The 13,055-nt window shown below is 33.0% G+C and overlaps 1 protein-coding gene and 1 non-coding gene across 2 annotated transcripts; both read left to right on the top strand.

The window, feature by feature from the left end:
• Nucleotides 1-3,311: 3,311 nt before the first annotated feature.
• Nucleotides 3,312-3,405, top strand: LOC113870567. The gene has a single exon (XR_003505588.1). It is a non-coding gene; the product is annotated as a small nucleolar RNA snoR126 (small nucleolar RNA).
• Nucleotides 3,406-8,754: 5,349 nt separating this feature from the next.
• On the top strand, nt 8,755-11,931 carry LOC113869805 (AP2-like ethylene-responsive transcription factor ANT). Its single transcript, XM_027506284.1, has 8 exons — nt 8,755-9,106; nt 9,196-9,715; nt 9,958-10,040; nt 10,398-10,486; nt 10,586-10,659; nt 10,751-10,801; nt 10,911-10,990; nt 11,381-11,931. The coding sequence occupies exons 1-8, from the start codon at nt 8,755-8,757 to the stop codon at nt 11,929-11,931; spliced, it is 1,800 nt and encodes a 599-aa protein (XP_027362085.1).
• The last annotated feature ends 1,124 nt before the right edge of the window (nt 11,932-13,055 follow it).

Genomic DNA, 13,055 nt, shown 5'->3' with positions numbered 1-13,055 from the left:
CACCACTTCTACAAAATTAATTTTTCAGTGTTCATAGAGTAAACCCACTTTTGATTTTAATTTTTGGATAAAACTGAAGATGTCATTCTCAAAATTAAGGTATGCCCTCTCCCTCACCCTTATCAAGTTTTTCCCTTTTCCTCGTTATTCTGCGAAGCTTCACACACAGAGAGAAATTGCACAAAATAGAGGAACTAAAAATGGGTCCAGTAAATGTCATCCACCCACAATCTGCAACCATTGCAATTCGAACTCCCCATTTGGATTAAAACAACAAAAACAATCAGATTTCAAAAAAGGTGCAAACTTTACTAGTCCAAAAAAAGCTGATTTCAAAAAAGGTGCAAACTTTACTAGTTCAGAGGAAGCTGAAGCACTGTGGAGTATAAAGCATGATGCTTGAACCCAGAATGCAGGAACAAAAGACACAACCCAAATCCACTAACTATAGAAGCTATTATTATAATCTAACCAAACAAAAAGTTAAAATTGAGAGTGGTGTTATTGTTTTCAAGGGTTTGCACCATATTCAATAACGAGAGTTAATTCTTAGAGGCCACTATAGTACTCGATTTGTGTTAAAATTCCACTGCTGCATTGCTGTTGTTACCATTGTTTTATTTGGGTTCATGTATTTAAAATAAGTACATAAAAGAATTTGTTGTTGTCGATGTCCAAGAATTTGCTGCAAGAAAACTTGTCATTGAAACTTGTGGGTGTTTCAGTAATGGATGGTGAAAGAGTGTTTCAGTAATGGACGGTGAAATAATGAAGTTTTATTTTTTATCTTCACACCCAAAAGGCGAAACGATGAACTGTTGTTGTTGATTATTGTCATTTGAAAAGGTGAAGAAGATTATGTTACCGGCAAGATTCTGATGTGGTGATTTAACTGTGAGGTAGATGAGAGAGATCAATGGTGACGTGGAAAATTGTTAGTCATGTCACTATTTAACTGACGGAGGTTAAAGTCAAGTATAAAATTGAAAAAAAAAAAGTTAGGCATTAAAATGAAAAAAAAATTCTAAGGTAGTTTTTTGAATTTATCCCTATTTGGAAGTAGTCAAAACATATTTAAACCATATATATATATATATATATATATATATATATATATATATATATATATGTTTAGGAATTAAATCTTAGCCAATACACTTAACCGAACCATATATCAATTAATGACTAAACGGACTTATATTAATTGATACAATAATCATTTATGCATGTCAATATTTCATAGTTCTCTCCCTATATAGTGATGATATAATTTTGGTTTAATCAAATTAAATTATTAGTATAGATATTCTAGATTTACATCATACAATAATTAAATCAATAGTAGCAATCTTAACATCTAATTTCATCTTCATCGATATCATTATTTAAGATTATTTTAAAATAGTAAATTTTTATTTAAAATAAATTATTTATTATCTTTAGTATTTTTATATAATAAATATTTTTAATTGTTTAAAATTAATCTTAAGAGCTGGTAATGATATTTTTCTAAAAAGAAAAATTATTAAGAAAGAGAAAAAACAATGATGAAAGTTCTGGCGTCTGAATACATAATGCGCTCTGCCGTTGCAAATAGTACCTTAATCACTACGATTTGTCTTATTAATCTCGTATTCTCCCCTTTCCTCAAATTGAGGAACTTGCTTTAGTGATCCTGAGCGAGATACTATATGTCCTCAAACATGGTTAATAAGAGATTTGAAAGTAACGGCAACCAGCAAAGAACATGATTAGTTCGCTTCTTTATATAAAGCCCTCCGATAATCTAATCCAATTAACTTGTTAACTTTTATCCATGATTGATGAAGGCAAACCTACCCACTGTTGTCTCAATATTTTTTGCATAGCTTTTACCGTTCAATAGCTGTTGAAGCTAAAGCTATAGGTGGCCAAAACTGAAGATTGCCTATATAAAATTACATATAAATAGTCGAGGTTCAATTATTCAATGCACCTCCGAGTGCTTAAAAGCCATGTTTCATTCTACTTTTTCAGTTTTTAACTTCAACTATAATACTAAAAAATCATTAATAAAAAAATAGTCAAATAAATGATTTTATTTATAATGCAGAATATTTAATTAATTTTCTTTTTTTTGTAACAATCTTAAAAATTATAAAAAGGGAATTTCATCCCGTGAATGATGGGAATATTAAACGAACCAGAGAGCATGGACCTCCTTTGATTTTAAATATTAATAAGAAGAAGACGATTGTCATTAGTAATTGAAAGAGTGTGTGTTAATATTTATTTTAAAAAATATTCTTTATCTATGACCGTTTGATAAGAAGTATTGAGTATGCCCTATTAAGTATTGAATTATTATTTTTTTATATAATAAATGTTCCGTTTTTTAATTACTATTTTTTTATATTGGACTTCTTAAGATATAATCTATAAAAATAATATTAAAGAAAATAGAATAAACTGTTATGACTTCAAGCCTTGAATTTGAAATCGATAATTGCCAGAAGAGGAAAAGGGAATAAAAATGGTCTAAGATTATCTTATATCTTTAATTGAATAATTGACATCCAGTTCAAATTCACATGGGAAGCCTCTTTTAAATTACGAATCAAAATAAAAATTATAATGTGTTTGAATTAAGTTCATTTCACTCAAAGCATCTTATAATTTAGCACATATTACATATATTGGAAGGATTGAATTTTTCTTAAAAATAAAATAAAACAACGCATGCCTTAAAAATATACTTAAATTTCGAATCAATATAAAGAATAATGGTTTTTTAAAACTAACATCGCACATGTTAATAATTTTTTATTAAAATTTATAAAATTAATGTAATTCAATATTTTAATGTTATTAAATATTAAATTTTTAACAAAAATATTTATTAATTTTTCACTACGTGCAATATAACGCATATTATAAAAAAATAAAATATTAAAGGCACATAAAAAGGCAAGGGTCACGGGTGAGGTGCGATTATAAATATGGCTAGTCAAGAACATGGGCTATTTACCAAAAATTAAAGAGAACATGGGCTGAATAATATGTTCAGAAAACCAAAAGGTATGGGCCGTAAGAGCCCAACACTCGTGAGCCAGACAAATCATTTGGAATTAGGGTTTTTAATTATCCTGTACGGTAATTCATCTCTTGCGCGACGGTCACTCTGTATCTTGCCGCAGTGTCTGTCTTATTTCTTGCAAATCTTTGATCAATTCTTCGTTTCTGTTGCGCACATCTATTTATCTGTTTGCAATTTGAACTTCGGTTCTTCGAATGAAGATCTTATTTTATGCTTCTTCTTTTTTTTCATAGACCGGCTATGATGACCCAGAACATTTCTCGATTCTGATAAGGACCAAAGCAAATGTATTGCTCTTTGATGACAGTGTTTGTGCGTGTCTGAGCCTTCCCTTTCCTTTGTAGCTTATATATATTTGTTAGAACTCACAGTAGTTCTCAGACAAATGATACCTGTTGCATTTTTATCTGTATTTTTCTTTTTTAAGTTGCGTATTTCTTTGATATAGATTCAACCAGCTAATACTTATTCTGATTTCTTATCAGCAATCAGTTGACTCATGCCAGTTTAGGAGTAACATTAAATCTGAAATGGTTGATTTCGGCGACAGGTTGGCATCAGTTGACTCATATTTTGCAAAGGATTTAGACCTAGTGTCTTGCTCGCATGATTTGCTGTCATTCCTTTGTTAAGTATATCTTGGTTCAATGGTTTGAATAAATCAATTTCATTGAAAGTTAGTAACCATTTGCAATTCAAACTAACTAGGAGATATCAGAATCAATGTCCTTTTACCTTGACCATGCATAGAATTCGGATCTCCATACTATAACGTATCTGAAGATGTTTCTTTGTTAATTACCTTTGTCTAGTGTTGCTATGGTCATGTTCTTGTCTTCATGATTGATTCTTGTTGACTCTTTTTGTCTGGCTATGTTTTACAACGGATTGTCTTTATGCGGATATCCTGACTGCAAGGTAACGTGGATAGCAAATTAAATATAACCCAACTTGGCCTCACCTTCAAGTAAAAGCATATATTAATCAATTTGTATTTCTTATTGGCATATAATGTTTTGTACCTATGCTATGGTTTACGCCTTATGTTCTTCAACACAACCTGTGTAAGCCTAACCATTGACTTTGCAAAGTATAGTGTCGATATATTCCAGTGTTTGTACATTACAATCTTACAATTGATATTACAGACAAAGATGTTTCGATATTTGATGCTCTGCAGAAAACTGCCGAGAGCTAAACGATTGAAGCCACTCTAGATGGTAGTGTTGCAACATGTTTGATATATTAATCTGACATTATAACATTTAATACAACTTGGCATTTTTTAGCGATCTTTAGCTTCTTATAGTGTCAAAGCAATGGATGGTACAGTTTTTACAAGACATGCAGCGCGGAATGTTAGGCTCTATGTCACCAAAGCAAATTCTTTAGGTCAGAAGATTGGTTTCTTTGCGTTACAGTTGGGTTCTTCCCTGTGGATGAGAGATCTTTTCTTCTTCTCCACCCGTTACGGCCTAAACAAAAGAAGGGTAGCATTTGTATCAATTTCTTTCCAAACCAGCTTCTTTTACATTTCCGATGATAAATATTCATTTATGAAGTTAGAAGGGCAAACGTTTACAAAATATGAGTAATAGCCAAAATTAGTCTCAATGAAAAGAATAAACACACCATAAGAGAGCACAAAAGATATGGAAGATTAAGATGTATCAATCTTCTCTATTGAAAATAGGATGTGCTAATTCTATTCCAAATAACGCTTCTTCCCTGCAATAGGTCCTTTTTTTTTTCCTGACGCTTCAATAACTTTGCACGATAAATTTAAAGGTCTTAATGTTCTACAAGGTCAAAGCATACCGATGTCATACATCTCCTTTGAAGTTAAGAGTATCTTGATTTTGCCATGGTCAGAAACTTTGACTTCCTACTTTTCGTCTCACACTTCATTAAGCCCAATTTAGGAGTGTCTATAGGAAGGTAGGAACAACTCAAGGGGAATACATTCAATTCTATCATAATTTTGCATTATGTATATGATCTGTGCCAAATTTATTAAAAAGCAGAATTAATAGAAGCGTGAAAAAAAATTGAAGATGATTACCGGTGAAAGATTGGAGAAGACTGCCACTGAAAGATATTAAAGACCGAAGTTCCACTAGAAGGAATAGAGCGACAAAAAGAGGGATTGAAATACCACAAAAGATAAGAAAACAACACAGAAGAGAAGTAAGGGTGCTCTTGCATCCTTGGTTGAGAGTCTGCTTCCACTTACTACTAATAAGTCCCTAATATTAGTTCCATTGTTTAGAAAAGGGTACAGGCATTGAACCGTTTAGTTGTTTTTAATCAAAGAGATGGAGATAATACGAATTTGATTATAATGACAGTTTTAAGCTAAATTGACATTACAATTATATTGTTTAATTAGCAATAGCAAATATCACTAATTCTACAAATAAAAGAGAAATATCTTTAATGTTCATTTTTCAGAAAATGACAGCAAATAGATTATTAATAAGGGAATTAGCAATCAATTGAATCAAAGCCAAGAATGCTAAAAAAAGTAAATCAAGATACGCTTCCCCATCGCCCCCACATAATAAAGGATGGTGAAACGTTAAGAAAGCAAAGTTTGCTCAGGCAGTAGATGAGCTACTTTACTAGTCATGCCACATAATTTTGAGGAAAACTTTTAATCGGTCACTAATATATGGTGAGTGGATATACTCATCATTACCACAACAAAAAAGAGGGTCTCTTTGTCTTTCTTAACACTCCTCCTAGTCTTGTTCTGCGTCTTTCTTTCACTGCCAAACTTCCTTGCCAATCTTTTTTTTCCAAACCAAATCATGTGCTCTAGAATTTCTGTCTCCATGAACTTCGTCACGCAAATTTGCATGCAAACTAATGATGATACTGATCAAAGGGAATCTAAATTTTAAACTTTCTTATGGGAAGTCCCTGATAAAGTGCACACTCTATATGAGATTGAAATAAATAGTGGGTGAGTTGCTTATCAAGTGGGGTCACAAAGAAATACGACCTGGTTTACCTTATACATTGTTGGGAAAGGAAGAAGGTATTGTTTAAACCTGATGCCTTTCTTAATTGTTTTAGTACAATTATGTTACATGCATGCACGCCAAGTTCTTACCTCAGTTATAGTCTGTCATTAACATGTTTTGTTAACATACCAATAATTGATTACCAATTATGTGGTGAGTGATTACTAGTTCGTTAGCTAAAACAATACATGTTAACAAAAAATTATCTATCATTAACCAGTGTGAAATTGGTATAAGCGTTTAGTTGGGAATTCAAGAATCATTTTCGGGTGGAATACAATTTTACAACATTACACATGCAGATAGATATCTGGAAATAGACCAATATATTGGTACAAATTAAAATGATTTTTCTCTTGTTAGTTTCCCAAATTGTAATCGTGATAAACTAGCTGCATAGATTACTTCTAAGGCCAAAAGGAAAAGGAAAAAAAGAAGAAGCTTTAATAGAACTAGAACTTCGCATACGTTCTTTCCTGTTTTTTGCCGCTGTTTTGATTCATATGGTGTTCTCGTACATGTGGACCTCGAAGGATAATGTAGTTTAGCTGCTCCAGTACTTTACTGTCTGTTGTGGTATTAAACAATTAGCTAGATGTCTTGTAAAGCTTTGATTGTAATATAGTAATTATAAAAGTTAATGTATGTACCACATAAAAAGTATGCTTGATAAGGGACTTTCACTTAATCATTCCTAGAATATCTGTACTTAAAGGTTTGCCATACATAGGCTTCTGCAGTGTTCTTCTAACATTCTCTCTCTTCAAAGTGATAAGATGCCTCTTAATAGCCGCCGGATCAGGGCTTTCTAGAGCAATTGACTCACCAAAATGCTTAGGTAATAACATATGAATATAGTTTTGACGTTAATGGTACTTTAAGTGTTTTTTTATTGGATTTGGACCACACCACAGGGAGTGCACATTTCCCTCTTTCTTATTGATTAAATTCATCCATCCTGTGTTTCATTGGGATACCAATGAGGGACCCATGTTGGGATGTCCAATGAATATGAGAAGTGCTTTATATATGTTTAAAATATGAATCATGAAAAACCAAAACTGAAGGTGAAAAGGAATAAACGAGTCAATAAAATTGAAAGGAACGCTTGTGCAGGAATAATTAAGCTTGAGATTACCCACTTGGTAGTTTCCCCGTTGAGGTTTGGTGACTTCATCCCCTCTTTTTGTCTTAATGCGAGTATTGATTACAATCATGTCCTCCCAAAAGCACATAAAAAGGATCTTGAACTGTGTATTGCACGTCAATAGTTTGTACTCAATTGTTAAGCTCTATCTATTCTTCTTATAGATGCATGATCCATGGCATGGACAATCATGGCTACCCAAGTCACATAATCACGTTGGGTCAGATTTGATCTTCTCAGATATCTAACCCATTATATTTGTAGAACATCACTCATCCAGTTTTCACCATTATTACATGCATGAACGTCCCTGGAACCTACTTTAGAATGATCTTTTGAGTTCTTGAATGCAACAATGAGTAGCGTCACCAGAACTATCACGGCAAGACATAAACTTGTATTAATTTTCTAATCCCCTGATAATAGAAGTTCAATGAATAGTTAATCAAATTGGAATTTAACCAAATTATACACATTTAGAGTACTTAATAAGTTTTATTCATTTGAAGAGAGAGTGGAAGAAAATAAGTTGAAAGATAACAGAGGAAAGAAAAAGAAGAAAGAACAGAGTTAATACAATCTCCAAATAAAGATAAATATTATATAAGTTTTCTTTTTTATTTTTCTTAAAAATTAACTTTTAAATCAAGCTTTAAAAACTTATAGAAAAAATATTTAGTATTTACTTTTGCAGTAACTATGTTAAATATTGTCCGTTTTTAAAATTAGAAAAAGATATATTCATTTTTTAAAAAAAAAATCCACATTATAAGCTAGTTGAGCTCACTCGAGAGAACTAACGTTCAAGAAATATGGCTTCCACGTAAAAATGAACACGTTATTTTTACATTAATAAAACTAGTTAATAATGATTGAGGAAAAATATATTAAATATTGCAGTATTAATTGAATTCTAGAATTTATAAATATTGAATAATTGAAAGGTTAAAAAAGTGTAAAACAGTTAAGTAAAAGTAAACTCGTAATAGAGTGTTTAAACAGTAATTAATTAAAAAGTACAACTAGTGTGAATAATATCATAAACGAAAAGAAAAGAGAAAAAGGAAAGGGAAGGAGGGAGCGTAGAATAAAGCAAAAGGGAATGTCTTTCTCCAACACGGATCCCAATGGAAGGCGGGAAGTATGCGTAGCATTGCTTGCTGGAACACATTCTTTTTGTTTAGTTTAAAGGAACTTGCTTTGTTCCTTTTACAAATATATCCGCTGGACACTCCCATTTATACACACACCAGAACACTGCAACTTGCTCCATTTATTTACATAGATTTGACCTATTCACTTCTTCAACCAACAAAAAAAATACGTATATATGCAACAAGACAAATACTGGTTCTAAGTGGAGGAATGGTTGTTAGAGTGTAGATATGGTATGATTACTTGTTAGTCTATATGTTTCCCAATCATTGAGTTGTCTTGCCTTAAATTTGACTACAATTTCTGTTATAATTAGTGAAGTTAAGCAGTGATCATACCTAGTCTTCAAGATGAAGCCCATAGAAAATAGTGATGCCATTAACATTAACAGTCAAAATAATATGTTGGGTTTCTCCCTCTCTCCGCAAATGAATATAGGTGTTCCTTCACACCTTCATCAGACACAGCCTTTAATTGCTGCAGCTGAAACAGTTCCACCGAGCTTTTACCACCATACTATTCTTCATAACTACGGCCTTTACTATGGACTTGAAGGTGAACATGTTGGAATGTGTTCATCCTTGCTGCCTATCATGCCCCTTAAATCCAATGGCTCGCTCTATGGAATAGAAGCTTTGAGTAGATCACAAGCACAAGGTGAACTCCGACTCAAACCTTTGCTATATTCTTGTGTTTTGGTGAGTATTTTGTGTGTGACTTTACTGATTATTCAACTTCTTGAATACTTCTTTTTTTATCAATATTATGTGAACCAATGACAACTACTTCAGCAATGCATCTGAGCTTAGATGGTGTGTTTTACAACCAACTCTCATGCCATGGACCAAACAATCTGAATAACCAAATTCACGTACAAGAGAATATCAGCCAGCAGCAATACTCATATTTCCCCGCCATGAGAAACCATAATGTGATTTTAGAAGGGTCCAAGCAACGGCTCTCAAATATAGCTGAGGATGAAATTCCTGGTCTGAATAGCTGGGTCTCAAGGGACTTTCCTATTAGCCATGCACAGGAATCAAACATGACTGTTCCTTTGAAGGATAGTGGAGGCGAATCTGGATCCATTGGATCAATGACATATGGGGATTTACATTCATTGAGTTTGTCCGTGAGTCCTAGCCCACAATCAAGCTGTGTTACTAGTTCACCTACTCTCATTGATTCTGTTGCCATAAATACAAAGAAAAGGGGATCTGAAATGGTGGACCAGGATCAGAAGCGAATGGTTCATAGGAAATCCATAGATACCTTTGGACAAAGAACTTCTCAATATAGAGGTGTAACAAGGTTTGTTTTTCTCCTTTTTTCTAAACCTTACAACTACTACTGTCACATTATAAGTGTTCTTGAATAATGAGGCTATAATGATGTTCACTGATTTTGCTTAATAGGTTTCTACGTCTTCTGTTGTGCTCTTTGCTTAAGATTCTTATCGGGCTTCATGCACATCATCAGCATATCTTTAACCGTTTATCTCCTTTCCTGTTTTTTTTTTTTCCTTGAATTTCTAAAGAATGTTTGTTCATCAGACATAGGTGGACTGGTAGATATGAAGCTCATCTATGGGACAACAGCTGCAAGAAAGAGGGCCAAGGCAGGAAAGGAAGGCAAGGTAAGAAAGAGACTTATCTTCTCTTCACTTTAACTTTTTTTTCTTTTTGTGTGTATATTTTTGGTTAAACAAATCTGTTGAACTCATTTTGTTCTCCGTGGAAAAGCTCTTGATTTAGTGCTGATATCCCTTCTTTTTATCTTTGATTCGGGGATGATTCCACTCAAATGTACGATGAATCTCAGTTTATCTAGGTAAGGTTTTCCAACGCCAGGGTTATTATTATTAATATTTCATTTTATTTTCTACTTTGGTCTTGCTCGAATTCCTTTAGATCGTTCCATATTTTGGATTTATGGTGATACCAAAAGAGGAAAATAAATCCTTACACTAGTGATTCCAAAATTTTTATCATAGGGGGTTATGATATGGAAGAAAAGGCTGCAAGAGCTTATGATATGGCCGCACTCAAGTATTGGGGGCCCTCCACTCATACAAATTTCCCAGTAATGATGAACTTTTTTCTCATTTCTCTTCTGAGTTTCGATTCAATTTAAAGGGTTATTTCGGTAACAGAAACTGATGCATTTATGATGTTATAACAGTTGGAAAATTATCAAAACCAACTTGAGGAAATGATGAACATGACCAGACAAGAATATGTTGCTCATTTACGAAGGTAATAATATATTTGCTTCTGTATCATCTTGAAGTCAACAACTATGTTACTTGCTCACAATAACAAGATTAATTCGACATTGCCCAACCAGGAAAAGCAGCGGATTCTCAAGGGGGGCCTCCATATACAGAGGAGTGACAAGGTTTCATAGGCTAGCATTTACATGCTATTGCACTTTAATTTAATTGGATTTAAACACACAAAACAAATTCCTTTCCTCTAAACTTCGGTCGTTCTGATTAACTTGGTAGCAGACACCATCAACATGGAAGGTGGCAAGCTAGAATTGGGAGAGTGGCTGGAAACAAAGATCTATATCTCGGAACATTCAGTGAGTTCTATCAGATTCTGGATCTGTTTATTCATTTTTAAAATTATATTATTTATTCTTGCTTTACTGGTCACCACAGTTTTTATTCATGTACCAGGCAGAGACGGCGATTGTGCTTTATGACTTTAAAAAGCTAATCTTTGATTTGAACTCTTCTTTTCAGTCACATAACAATAAGGCTGATCATGAACCACTTTAATATTGTAGAGCACTGTTAGTCCCGAAGGCAGCTTTTATCAAAGCTGTTTGGTCAGAAGGATAAACCATCATACCTTCAATTAATCTTTTTAATTGTAAAATTCCAATATCATGATTTCGGTCAAAAAGAAAAAACTGATCCAGTATTTCTACTGAAAGCTAATTCTTACCCTTACTGAAATAAAATTTTAGGTACCCAAGAGGAAGCAGCTGAAGCCTACGACATTGCTGCTATAAAATTCCGAGGAGTTAATGCTGTTACTAACTTTGATATAACAAGATATGATGTGGATAAGATTATGGCAAGCAGTAACCTTCTTAGCAGTGAACAAGCTAAACGGAACAAAGAGATGAATGGTGGAACTAGGGACGAGGCTAAGGATAAAAAAAAAGCTTCTGCATGTAAAGACACTCAAGAAGCCATTCCAATGCAGAATCCACCAAGAATTGAGAGTTGTAGAACTCAGTCCTTCTCAATGGCTTTGAATAACATATTTCATCAAGAAGTAGAGGAATCGAGTAACATGGGAACACAATTGTCAAATCCTTCTTCGCTTGTGACAAGCTTGAGTAGCTCAAGAGAAGAGAGCCCAGATAAGACAAGCTTGCCAATGCTCTTTGGAATGCCTGCAACAATGTCCAAATTATTGACTAACGTGGATTCTTGGGATGCATCTTCCCATCTCAGGCCTGCGCTTTCTTTGCCTCAGATGCCAGTGTTTACTACTTGGACCGATGCATGATCTTTCATTCTTTCCTCTCTCTATCAAAATGGCATAAGCTTGTTTTGCATGCATGTTTACGAGAACTGGGTTGGTGAGCTAAGTTTCTAGCTAGTAAAATTGGGAGCTTGTGCGCAAGTTTAAACTTTTAACAGTTACAATAAACATTGTACTCGTACAATGATGCAAAGCTCCGAATTTTTTACATCCTCATACTGTCTCCAAGTTAGTAAAATCTCAAAAATTTTGGTTTACAGTTTTGGTATCCAAAAATTACTTTAAATCCTAATTAATTCTAATAAACTTAAATGATTTACTAGAAGTAAACGAAGGTTTCTTTATATTTTCTTTACTTCATACATAAAATATATTTAGATGAACCAAATTTTTTATTACTTTAACTAAAGGACAGATGAAAGGTCTAAAATGATTATATTAAAGGTTCTTAATTAAAGAAAAGAAGAAAAAATCATAGCACCATTGATAGAAACAGACAAGAACACCATAAAAGGGTTATGATTAAGAGGATAAGATTATCTTATGCAATATGGGGGAGACGCTATTTATCGTTAGTTTCAACTTTCAACTTTGTTGGTCGACGTAAGTACAGAAACCAGCTCAGTATGTATCTCAATCATGTTGGGGGGGGGGGAAGATCTCAGTTTATCATGTGGAATTTTATCCCAAGTACTGTGTGCATTTCTTATGACTTCAACAGTAATTATTAAATATTAATTTGAAGCATTTAATTAAAAAATTCAGTTGGGCGGGAGGAAAAAAATAAAATAACAAAAATAATATTTATAGTTACATAATATTTTTATTCTTTTTCATCTTTTTTTATTATCACTGTTTATTTTAAAAAATGCTATTGTTCTTTTTTTTTAACTTCTTACGCTTCAAAAATAAACTATACGAGTAACTATTATTCATAGAATAATTTAACGAATTATATTGAATTTTTCTGAAAGACTGTTCTTAAACACTACTTAACAAAACTCTTATTCTATTGTTTGTGCGTAGCACAATCCATCTCATCATGTCACTGCTATTGGTTTTTCACGTCCTTTGTCATCATTACTTATTCGTTTATTCTTATTGAACTTTGTCTAAAGGCAGCGGATATTCCTTACCCAATTCTATCA

The sequence above is a fragment of the Abrus precatorius genome, unplaced genomic scaffold (genome assembly GCF_003935025.1).
Source record: "Abrus precatorius isolate BTA unplaced genomic scaffold, Abrus_2018 Scaffold6, whole genome shotgun sequence".
Lineage (NCBI taxonomy): Eukaryota > Viridiplantae > Streptophyta > Magnoliopsida > Fabales > Fabaceae > Abrus > Abrus precatorius.
Note: the sequence above shows the minus strand (reverse complement) of the source record. Positions and strands in the feature narration are given on the sequence as shown.

What these genes read in the sequence shown, in the direction of transcription:
- LOC113869805 (XM_027506284.1), top strand. Translation starts at nt 8,755, where the DNA reads ATGAAGCCCATAGAAAATAGTGATGCCATTAACATTAACAGTCAAAAT. An exon ending in ATATTCTTGTGTTTTGGTGA is followed by an intron (nt 9,107 to 9,195) that starts GTATTTTGTGTG and finishes CAACTACTTCAG; the next exon opens with CAATGCATCTGAGCTTAGAT. An exon ending in CAATATAGAGGTGTAACAAG is followed by an intron (nt 9,716 to 9,957) that starts GTTTGTTTTTCT and finishes TTTGTTCATCAG; the next exon opens with ACATAGGTGGACTGGTAGAT.